General features: G+C 40.0%; 1 protein-coding gene across 21 annotated transcripts in view; it reads right to left on the bottom strand.

Annotated features, from left to right (window-relative positions):
• KHDRBS2 (KH RNA binding domain containing, signal transduction associated 2) overlaps positions 1 to 12446 on the bottom strand; it is a 520773-nt gene that overhangs the window by 288454 nt on the left and 219873 nt on the right. For all 21 annotated transcript variants that reach the window (XR_012087317.2, XR_012087305.2, XR_012087311.2 and 18 more), the window contains one exon: positions 145 to 291. Coding sequence is in view for 2 of the 21 variants with exons in the window: in XM_073000222.2 (XP_072856323.2) it covers positions 145 to 291 (147 nt within the window). In the remaining 19 variants the exon portion in view is untranslated. The remainder of the gene's footprint in view (positions 1 to 144; positions 292 to 12446) is intronic.

Raw genomic sequence — 12446 nt, 5'->3', positions numbered from 1 at the left:
GTGTGTGTGTGTGTGTATGTATGTGTGTTTGTGTGTCTGTGTGTGAAGAACCCAAAGAAGCAATGGCTTGGATTTTCCAGTACTGCCCTTAATGCAATAGTACTATCAGCAACTACATGTGTAACAGTGCTGTACATAACTTACTGGAACAAGGAATTTTTTGATTTCTTCCAAGGCATGACTCATCCGTGAATAAGCTTCCCCGGGTGGGGCAAATACTTCAATTAATACATGAAGTTCATCACTCAAGTGTCCATATTTGGCTTCCCCACTCTTCCTTAGTTCTTCTTCCTGTGAAAGAAGGTATTTTTAGAAATAGAAATCTACTCATTTTTCATTGACAGAGAAAACTACAAAAGTGCATAATTGAGGCAGACTTTCAACAAAATGAGGCCCTTTGAGGGGGAAAAAGGGAATAAATTACTTGAAAATCTCAAAATTGCTTTCGAGTGTCTGATTGATAAAAAGTAGCATAATTAACATATACAGAAGATTTTAATCAGGAAAGGGAAAAATGCTAAATACCACCCAGGAACATGTTGAAATTTCATGATGGAGCAATTTGTATTTTTAAAAGGGCACTGGGTTCAGAACAGTTTTTCTAGAATAGCTGGTACTATGTACTCTGAGAAGCATATTCTAGGATGTTGGGGGCAGGATAAATTTGCTTAGTTGCACAGGACCAGAAAAATTGTTCTAAGCAATTTTATGAAGTATTAAACCTTTCCATCAATAAAGAAATTTCCCCCAAAATGTGCTGGGAACCACAATTAATATTCAACCAATTTTTATTTGTTCTTGGATTATTTGACACAAGCTTTTCATTTGGCATAACCTTTCATGGATTTCATCCCACTTCGTTGCATCTGACGAAGGGGCCAAGAGTCTATAAAAGCTTAATCCAAGTAAAATGTTTGTGCATGTGTGTTTACAGTGCCATAAGACTCTGTAATCTTGATTAGTGCAGCGCTTCTCTTCCTGTGGGCTTTTCCAGCACTGGTGCCTCTGTGACATTACAGTGGTGCCTCGATTTACGATTGCCCCATTTAACGATGAAACCGCATTACGATGAACTTTTTGCGATCACAAAAGCGATCACAAAACGACGTTTCCTATGGGGGAATTTCGCTTTGCAATGATCGGTTCCCTGCTTTCGGAACTGATTCTCACAAAACGATGATTTTCGGCCAGCTGATCGGCGGTTTCAAAATGGCCGCTGGGTAAACAAAATGGCCCCCCGCTGTTTTCTGAGATGGATTCCTCGCTGCACAGGCAGCGAAAATGGCCGCCCTATGGAGGATCTTTGCTGGATGGTGAGTTTACAGCCCTTTGGAATACATTAAACGGGTTTTAATGTGTTTCAATGGTTTTTTTCTTTTCGCATTACGTTTTCATTCTAAAGCGATTTCGCTTGAACGAATTAACGTCGTAATGCGAGGCACCACTGTATTGGGGACTTCCAATAGTTGCTACCAGACTGTAGATTCTTGGACTTTTATTCAGTCATTACATACTAATAGCATCAATGCTCAACAGAGTTTTCACAGAGGAAGAAGGGATAGCCTCTCCCTGTGTGTTAGCCTTTAAACCTTGATACACAATCTGTGTTTCAGCTAAACTGCATAATGCACTCAAGGCAACAAACAGCTGTCATTGCTAGTTAATTTATAGATTCAATTTTTTTTACAGAATTGGGGTCCAAGATGGCTCACGGCAAAATTAAAAAGAAATCCAGAAAAAAACAGAAACAAAAACATATCTGATGTAATTTTAAAAGACATTGAAAGAGCTATAATATCAAAAATACTACTGCACACCATAGACATCAAAAACATTAAATGATAAAACATTAATAACTATGTGTTCTTGAAGTCTTTCATAACGAGGATCCAATGGTTGTTGTGGGTTTTTCGGGTTATTTGGCTGTATTCTGGAACACATGTTCCAGAACACAGCCAAACAGCGCGAAAAACCCACAACCACCACTAATAACTACCTTAAAATCTCCAAATGGAAAAACCTGCTATAGTCAGCAAAAAGCCCTCTCATTCAGCCTCCAGTGTTCTCTATTACATGCTGGATAATTGTATCAAGAACACAGAATATCATTGCCTGAGTACTGGCTGCAGGTTTACATGTATGCTTATCTTGTACCCAGAAATGCAGAAGAGGTGCTGCATATATTACTCTCAAAGAATTATTCAGATTTCGACAAAAACAACATTTTAACGTGTCGTTAACTCCACTAATTAAATTTTAATCAATGAAGGTACCTGCTTTTGAAATCTTGTTGCTACACTAGTAGATTCTTTAATATTATTAATATTATTGAATTGGTATGCTTTTCCACAACTCCCCAATACCATAAAACTGTTTTATAAAAATATATAGCAGACCATCATACACACAAAAAAATGCCATACACAACCAAATTAAAAACCACTCAACAAATCTTATGCTACAGTTTCTGTATCATTTTCTCCACATTACTTCATATTATTGGATGAAAACACCTCAAAGAGCACATTTTCGAATGAAAAGCTAACTGGCTTTTAAAACATCCCTCTTTGCATAGCAATTTTAATAGCTAAAGAATGAGCAATAGAAGAATGTTTAGCATTATCCAAAATATGTCACCTAAGAAAATACTGTACTGTATTCTTTCTGTCCTCCTCCTTAAAAACACAATAAAATATATACATGGAAAATGTATCCTACAGTTCTTCTCACGAGAATATATACATATTAATGCAGCATACCTTAAATACATAGTGTTTAGTCTAAAACACTGCCTAGGAATCTTCTGAAGTATGAGGTGTATGTCAAATGATTTTTTAAAAAAACATACAAGTAAGTAAAGTATTAAATGGATAAGCATTTCATTAAAATGGAGGGAACTTGTGCTTCATTTTAATTGGATTATAGCCTTCTGCACATTGTATTCAAATTTATGATTTCACGTTGACAAATGTAGATCTGCAATTTGTTGATCTTTGCCATTTATTTCTTTATTCTTTATTTCTTCACAACACATACATGCCACCTTTTAGGGCAAAGCCACAAACAGGTAAATTAGCTTGACACATACTCACTAAGAACATGGTACTGTATTGTGTTTGGTTGATTAATGCATTTGATGATATTGATGAGGATTATAGGGGTTCTGCCTGTAACAGTATTGAAAATGTCACTTGGGATATGGAAGCTGTGTTCAAGCATGATGGAGGGACTCCTGATAGGAGATTCCCTGCCCACTATTCAGTCCCAATGGAGGTGGGCCTACTGTGTTGCTTTTAATGGCATGCCCATTTTGACACTGTGAGAATTTTCTCCTGACTAAACTTGAACTGGTGGCCAACCAGCAGGTTCCTGTAGTTCTGTGGAGGATCCAGAAAGCAGCTGTCTCCTGGAAGCTCAAAGCACAGCTAATTCCTCAGAAGCCCCCTGGAATCCACATGTAGGAGGACCTAGTGGAGCTATATTGACTGCATGAATTCAGTTGATATGATTTACCCCACTTCCTCTAATCTACAAAGGAGCAGTTCCTCTTGAAGCTCAAAGAATCCTGTGGAGAGAGTTGGGTCTAAAGGCCCATAACCTTCAGGGTAAATCCCACCCCCATTTGGGTTCAAGTTGGAAGTGAAACAAGAAACAGACCTATTGCATCAGATGGCTTCAGGTTCATGCCTAAATGGTGTTCATTTCTGCCGGTGTTTCCCGTTACAGTGTTTCCAGCAATTTCTCCATATGCAGATTACTATACTTTTATCAATTTCATTACATGCCCATTCTTTTTGACACATTTCACTAGAAGAGATGTGGAGGAAGCAACTAAATTTCCTTCTGAGAATCTCTGAGAACATCTTCATGCCATTTCCTTCTTCTATTTAAAACTGGGCATTTTATCTCTAGCAGTGCCACAAATCAGCTGCCACAGTATTTCACTGAAATTGAACGGCTGTCAGATAGGCAGTAAAAATAAAATCACAGCAGTAATTCCATCATTACAGAGATGCTGCCCACAAACTGAAGAGTTCAATTTTCTCAATCACGGAAATCTAATGAACATTCAGTCATTATTTATATTCATAACTTTTTTCCTGGACTTTGGACAAGGAGATGCAAAACTGCCCCCATTTCAATTTTGATACAAATCTGCTTTGTCGGTTTGTAGTAGCACTCTTTTTTAAGCAGTGGGCTTTTAAACTGTGTTTCAAAAGACCAGAGGCCTTTTCAGGCATCCCATCTATACATTTATGCAGTTAGCTTTTCAGATGTCTTTACATTGGATATCTGAAAAAGGATGTCTATGCATAAGAGCTTTTTAAAAAACATTTATCTTTTTTGGACTACTTCTACCAGAATCTGGAGATCTTAGATATCCATCTTCCAGAAACTGGGAATTCTTTATATCTCTACTCATAGGATAGTGCCATGGCTGTACAGCTAAAAAGCAGTCCAACAAAGGAACATTTCAAAGTTCTCCTACACATGGGTGGTGTATGCACACAGCTCTCAAGAAAGGGAGACAAAAGTAGGAAAAAGCCTCACTTTAAGATAAGCTGGAGAAGCTAATTCTTTCTCTCAAAATGACCAGACAAACAAGTCTGCTCTTACATTCCAGGTCCTGAACAGTAAGCTAACTTTTCTATCATTCATCTTGTATTCATTCATTGAGGTTCTTCAACGTGACGAACATTTTCTTTGTATGCGTGGGAAATAAAGTATTTTGACTGCTTTGTTCCCTCAGCCCCATAATTCAATTATAGAAACTCTTTCAGGTTCATATACCTCCTTTCAGAAAGCCTGCAGAATACAAAAGGCAACTAACACTGGGGTGGAGCCAGTGGGACCCTTCCTTTTCACTTACGGATGCACTCAGCAGTGCCTGAAAAAGATTCAAGAGTCTCTTCAGAGGTTCCAAGTACAGTGGTGCCCTGCATAGCGACATTAATCCATTCCAGGATTAACGTTGCTATCCGGATTCGTCGCTATGCGGGGGGGGGGACCCCATAGGAACACATTAAACTCCGTTTAATGCGTTCCTATGGGGAAAAAATTCACCGGTAAGCGAAGATTCCCCCATCTGGCCACCATTGTCGCTTCCTGTTAAGCGAAGGCAGGGCGCGAAAACGCTGAGGGTGGCCATTTTGCTGATCCGGCGGCCATTTTGGAACCACCGATCAGCTGTTTTATAAACATCGCAATGCGAAGATCGGTAAGTGAAACGCTTACCGATCACCGCAATGCAATGTTTAGCCTATCTAAACATTGCAATGCAATCGCATTAGCGATTGCAAAAAACGCGTCGCTATGCGGATTCATCGTTAAACGGTGCACTTGTTATGCGAGGCACCACTGTATAAGGCAAATTCAGATATGAATAAAATATGCATATATAATAGAGTTTTGTTTTGGGGAAATTATTTATCCCATGTGATTTTTAGTTTTCTGACACCAGATCTGCTAAAGTGATCAGAACTAGAGATGGGCATGAAACTAACTATGAACAAAAACAAGCAAACAAACAAACAAAAACCCACCAAACCCAAACCCATGAACTGGGCTGGTTTATGGTTCATTTGATGAGAGGTTTGGTGAATCCCTTTTACAGAGTGAAATGAAATGCTTGAACTTTTTCATCATTAGTGTTTCATTTGACTTTTTTTCTCCCTGCCAAAGCCCCCCTTCACGACCCCCAGCACCTACTGTATTTTTCTGTATATAAGAAGCTACTTTTTCCTAAAATAGACTAAAAATTGAGGGTCGTTTATACACCAAAGTAAGCTGAGGAGAGAACAAAACGGCCTGTACCTTGTCTCTACAAACAGGCTTCCTTCAATCACTGAGGCGTAGCTTCCTACAGTCAGGAGACTTAGCTTCCTCCACCTCATTGCAACAGGGACTTCTAATGTACGAGTGTTCTGAGGCCAGAGGTTGAATAAAGTTAAAGTGTGATGCATAATATGATAGTACTGGTATGTAAAAGTTACCTAATTACTGAATAAAAAAGTGTTCTGCTTTATGTGTAAAATATTGATTTATTAATTTTGGGTTAGAAATTGGGGGGGCATCTTATACATAGGGATGTCTTACACATGGAAAAATATGGTACCTTACTTGCTCTAGGCCTCCTCCTCTCCTCTGCCACTGCTGTCCAGAAGACTAGGACAGTGGGTGGCCTGGTCCACATATATATGGAACATCAAAGAACTATACTTCCCACTATACCCTAAGTCTCCCAGGAAGTACTGGGGTAGGACATAAGCTCCAGACAGCCCACTGTCCTAGCAGTGCATAAATCTGGCACGGTTGATGGTTTGTAGATACTAATGAACCCCAAACCATCATGAACAGCCACTGTGCCATTTTGTGTCCACCTCCAATCACCACCCATTCATGATCAGTTGATGTCTTACAAGTGAAAAGGAAAAACAAATGAAATAAATTCACATTACCCCCCCCCCAAAAAAAAACCCACTTCCAGTTGGACTCAAATGTCATTAGTTACACTTGCCAAGAGAACCCCTTGGGCACAAATCTCATCAGTGTATTGCCACAAGTTAAGAAGGCAGCAGCGGTGCTTCCTGTTGTACCTCAATAATGTGATTCAGCCTGTGTTGGCTTCTCAACTTGTGGCAGTCCACAGCTGAAATTTATACTGGTGTTATTTTTCATCTGGGTTCCAGCCAAGAAGATAATTAAGCCAGAATGACTACTTTTCTCTGCTTTCTTCTCTTTGTTATTACTGACAAAGATGAGATATACCATTTTGCTCCACAGGCACATACTGATAAGCTTGACCTATGTCACTCTTTAACCAGGCAATTATCACAATCCTGCACCGTCCTGGAAGGATAGATGGTGGTAGGATTGTGCATTTTCTTTCCCTTTAACCCTTGCATCCATTTTTCAAAAAAGAAAAAAAAAAGTCCATTCCTCTGTTTCAAATGGCTCTTCATTATGGACTGTATACCATGCTCATTTTCCACAAGGGAGCAGTATCAGTGCTCCAGGAGGGGTCTTGAATGGAACAGATGGTCCATGTAAATAGTTTGAGCAGGGAAAGGTCATTTTAAAAGTCATAAAGTACTGTATCCCCATTGTACTGACTATGACCAACATGATTTTTTGTCCTGGCAAAACATTCTTCCAGAAAAGAGGAACATGTGGTTCTCTAGATGTTTTGAACAACAACTCCCATAAACCATTAACATTGCTCATGCTGGCTGGGATTCCTGAGAGTTAGAGTCCAAAACACTTAGAGACCCAGAGCTTGCCCTGTGGCAGTGTTTACAACAGACAAGTTAGATTAAATGGCTTTGCCCAAAGGTTGCAATTTGGACCAATCTTTCTTGTTTCTCACTGAAGCACGTCATCTCAATATAGCACTTTTCCCCACTGTTATTTCCGTGTTTTGCATAAAACTGATGCTTTTTTCCTATGTGAGCATGAGTACATGCATGTGCGTGCACACAGACACACACACACACACATGGGTGAACAAAAACATAAAAGGACAGGCCAACTGATCACACTGATAAAAACAACCCACCCAATGTTACTATGTTTGCTACTTTATGTAAAACAGTTGTTCTTATCACATTTTCAAGAGAATGCATTTTTCAGGAAATATACAGAAATACGACTGTACATATAGAGTCTCTTCAAAGCAAAGATCTTAAAATTTGCTTATCTAATGGGAAAGTCTCATGTTTTCTCATTTACCACACAGTAATGAAACAGATCAAGATTTACATGCCTACTCACAGAATGGTGCCATAGCTGCATTCTCAAAGAGTAGCAGAAATTCAGGATAATATTGCACTAGTACACTAAGTCTATTTTATCTCCTAACCGAAACCATGTTAGCGTACCACAATCAGTATGGCCGCATGGTACATCTATTTCAGGTGTTATAAATACAGTGGTACCTTGACTTACGAATTTAATCCGTGTTGGAACGGCGTTCGTACATCGAAAAGTTTGTAAGTCGAGGCAAAATTTCCCATAGGAATGCATTGAAAACAATTTAATCCATTCCAGCTGTTTTTCATTCTTATGTCAAGGCGCTGTGCACAAGTAGAGGCATTAGTTCCCATAGGAACTAATGCAAAGCCTGTTAATCCATACTCTACCACTAAGCCACCTGGAGTGCTCGTTCTGAGCAGATAGGCGGGGTATAAATAAATAAATAAATAGATACATAAATAAATAAATAGGGGGAGAAAAAATAATTTTGAATTTAGGTCAAAAAAATGCAGGAAAGTTTTTTTTCATTCATAAGTCGAGGCTCCATTTGCAAGTCAAAGCAAAATTTCGCAAACGGAGCCATTCGTAACTCGAAATATTCATAAGTAGAGACATTTCTAAGTCGAGGTACCACTGTATATTGTTTAAAACACTCTTGAAAAATTCAAACAATGCATTTCATCCATCTTGAAAAAACAAAGTTTCTCTGGGAGTGCCTGGGAAAAATGGGCTAGGAATTGGGGCCATCAGTGTCTACCTTGCAATAAAGAAGGAGTAACACCTGCAGATTATGTCTTGTGAGAGAAGTCTTCAAGGCCAAACCAGCTAGTTCCTTGTGTCACACTAACTGAGAGATTATTTCAAGTGTGAAGAGAGGAGGCACAAGGTGCTCTGTTCTTCTTGAACATTTGAGGGAACTTAAAGCCTGGTTAGAAGGGTCAAGATTTTAGGCATCCTTCAGTCTCGAGAGACTATGGTAACGTGCTCTGTATGGAGGACATGGAACAGCGTCTAGTATGGCTGAGAAGGCCAATTTGAGAGAGACAATCCCTTCCACACTGAAGACAAATACAATCTGTCCCCTGCCCAGCTCCCTGATTTTGCTGCTTTTGTGACTGCCTCTTTGCCTCGGCCTGCTGGATAAGGGTCTCTTCAAATTGGGAGAGGCCATGATGCACTGCCTGCCTCCAGGCTGAACACTCAGATGTCAGGGTTTCCCATCTGTTCAGGTCCATTCCTAAGGCCTTCAGATCCCACTTGCAGAGATCCTTGTATCACAGCTGTGGTCTCCCTCTGGGGCAATTTCCCTGCACTAATTCTCCATACAGGAGATCTTTTGGAATCCGACCATCAGCCATTCTCACAACATGCCCAAGCCAACATATATGTCACTGTTTCAGTAATGTATACATGCTAAAAATTCCACCTCAATCTAGGACTACTCTATTTAGAACTTTGTCCTGCCAAGTGATACCAAAAATGCGTCGGAGACAACGCATATGGAAGGTGTTCAGCTTCCTCTCCTGCCGTGCACAAAGGGTCCAGGACTCACTGCAGTACAGGAGTGTGCTCAGGACACAGGCTCTATAGACCAGGATCTTGGTATATGTTGTAAGCTTCTTATTGTGTCATACTTTCTTTGCGAGTCTAGAGAACATGGTAGCTGCTTTGCCAATGCATTTATCCAGCTCGACATCTAGGGAGAGAGTGTCAGAGATTGTTGAGCCAAGGTATACAAAGTCATGAACAACATCCAATTCTTGTGTGGAAATGGTAATAGAGAGAGGTGAGTCCACGCCCTGGCCCATGACTTGTGTTTTCTTCAGGCTGATTGTTAGTCCAAAGTCTTGGCAGGCCTTGCTGAAACGATTCATGAGTTGTTGGAGGTCTTCAGCAGAGTGGGCAACAATGGCTGCATCATCGGCAAAGAGGAAGTCCTGCATGCATTTCAGCTGGACTTTGGTCTTTGCTCTCAATCTAGAGAGATTAATCTCTCTAGATTGACAGCAAAGTCCATCTGAAATTCATGCAGGACCTCCTCTTCGCCGATGATGCAGCCATTGCATCAGTCTGATCTAGTCCGGAGATAGACATCTTCTGTAGCAGTTCCAAAGGCGTCCTTCAGCATGACAGCAAAAAAGATCCCAAAAAGGGTTGGTGCGAAGACACTGTTTCACTCCGCTTTGGATGTCAAAGGGAGCTGAGGTTAAGCCATCAAAAACTACAGTGCCCTTCATTCCCTCATGAAAGGACCTGATGATGTTAAGTAGTCAAGGTGGACATCTAGTCTTGGGAAGAATTTTAAAAAGGGCATCCCTGCTAACCAAATCAAAGGCCTTTGTGAGATCTATGAAGGCCACAAAGAAAAAAGAGTTCAGGCATTACTTTAGTTGGTTTAGTTTAATTCTCAGGAGATGCTATGCTCAGTTGTGGTCCTGCTATGCCTTGCGTGGAGTTTGTGTATGTCTGAGAACTATGCTGATTCTAATCTAATGTGTGAGTATTAGAGAGATTAGTTTAGCTTTGTTATTTCTTGGTGTGCTCCTTGCTTTAGCTTTGTCTCAACTGCTTTTTGGATTTTTTTTGAACTTTTTTACCTCTTTTCTCTCTCTACTATTTTAAAAAGTGTGTTGCTTATATACTGCCCCATAGTGCTTAAAGCATTCTCTGGGCAGTTTACAATTTTATTGTGCTACACATCCCTGCCCCCCATAATCTGAGTACTCAGTTTACCAACCTCAGAAGGATAGAAAGTTGAGCCTGGAATCAAATTTGGATTGTGAGCAGAGTTTTCATTACAGTACTGCCATTTAATAATGTGATGTGGCTCTTTTGTCTTTAATAAAAAAAAGGAAATCTCTCCAAGGAATTGTCTGGGCTTTTGGCTCAGAGTTTAGTGTGGCACTAAAACCAGGTCTTATTTCAACCAGCTATTGAGAGTTTTGATATTCTTATGGATGTGGTGGCAATCTATCTTGCATGTGGGCATCCTGGTTGTAAATGCCTAGTCCTGTGGATTTGTGGACTCCCTTCAAAGCACTGCCAAGTTTTGGTAGACTGGGATTTTGGTAGGTTCCATAATCCAAACCACAACTAAATCTCCTGTGTTCACCCATTCCAGGAACAGTGCAGGAAACTAACTCCAAATCTGATATTACTATTTAACTCTCCATTATTTCAGAGGTGACCTTTCCCCTCCTTGACAGCTAGCAAATATGGCTTACTTATCCTGTGAAATTCTTGCTCAGGAACTGATTGCCCCACTTATATTTTTCTGAAGTAATTCCTTAACAGTAATGGTTCCACAGAGACTCTGAGGTTGGAGTTAACCCTCAGTAACTCTATTATTTGATATATTCCTTCCATCCCTCTCTTTCCATCTTATCTCCAGAATCATGAGGGCTGATGTATTCAAAGAGGCAAGAATGTCTCAGGCAGTGAACTACAAGCTGCTAGGGCTTGGTTTGGGGCAAAGATGGGAAACCCAGATTATAAATGAGAGACAAAGTCTCAGGATGTAAAAAGCAGAAACAAGCGCTTTATTCTGTATTTCCTGAGTCGCTAAAAAGCTCTGGCTCAATACATTTTGGCGAAGCCTTCTTCAGGAGCTGAGCATAATACAAAATGACAGGTTACCCACCTGTAATTGTAGTTCTTCAAGTGGACCTCTGTGAGGCCTTATTCTAATGTGTTTTCTTTTTGCTACCCCAGAAGCTCTAGAACTTTCTGATGAGGCTCTGTGCAGGCGTGGATCACTCAGGGTGTGATTCACAGAGGCCACAAAGAAGAACCACACATTAGATATTGAATCATTCACATTTTCTTTTTTTAAAAAAAATTATATATATACACCTGGCCTGGGACTCTCTAAGTACATTAGGCATGCCAAAATATCAAAAACTTACCGAGCTTCTTTATATTCTCTGTACCTTTCTTTGGTCTATATCAGCTCCAAAACTAATTGAAAGTGTTCGAAACTGTAGGCATTAGGAGAGGGGGCATTTGTACACAGCTGTACAGGGTGCTGAGATAACCAGCCCAGCAGTGTTACTATAATAAAGGGAGACAGTCTATTTCTTCATTTAACCCATGAGGTACTAAGGTGTTCAATTTCAGGATCCAATCAATTTCCTTTTTAGTAAAGATCTTTCACATTTCCCAGGAACTCTGTCCACGGCCCAGAACACTAGATCTTTTATTGTATGTTTCTTTTCTGTAAAATGGCCAACTAGAGGACTGCCTAGTCATTTATTTCTTAAGGTGTTAACCCATTCATACTTTAAGAGGTCTAGAAGTTTTTCCTATGTATAGTTTAGTACATGGGCCCCTTATAGCATAAATTATTCCCTTGGTATTACAGTTAGTGAAATCCTTCAGGGTGTAAACCTTTTTATTCTATGGATCTATAAATTCTGACATGTGCCTTATATTGCTGCAATAAACACAATGCCCACAAGGATGATGTCCTCTTGGGGGAAGGGGAAACCCAGGTAAAATACTGGGAATTAGTGATGGTGTAGTATCTTTGAATTCACTTTTAACCAATACAGCGGTGCCTCGCTTAACGATTGCCCCTCTCTACGACGAAATCGCTGTACAATAAGGTTTTTGCGATCGCTTTTGCCATTGCAAAACGATGTTTTAAATGGTTTTTTTCATTTAACGACGATCGGTTCCGTGCTTCGGGAACCGAT

This window comes from Pogona vitticeps, chromosome 1 (assembly GCF_051106095.1).
Source record: "Pogona vitticeps strain Pit_001003342236 chromosome 1, PviZW2.1, whole genome shotgun sequence".
In the NCBI taxonomy this organism is placed as follows: Eukaryota; Metazoa; Chordata; class Lepidosauria; order Squamata; family Agamidae; genus Pogona; species Pogona vitticeps.
Note: the sequence above shows the minus strand (reverse complement) of the source record. Positions and strands in the feature narration are given on the sequence as shown.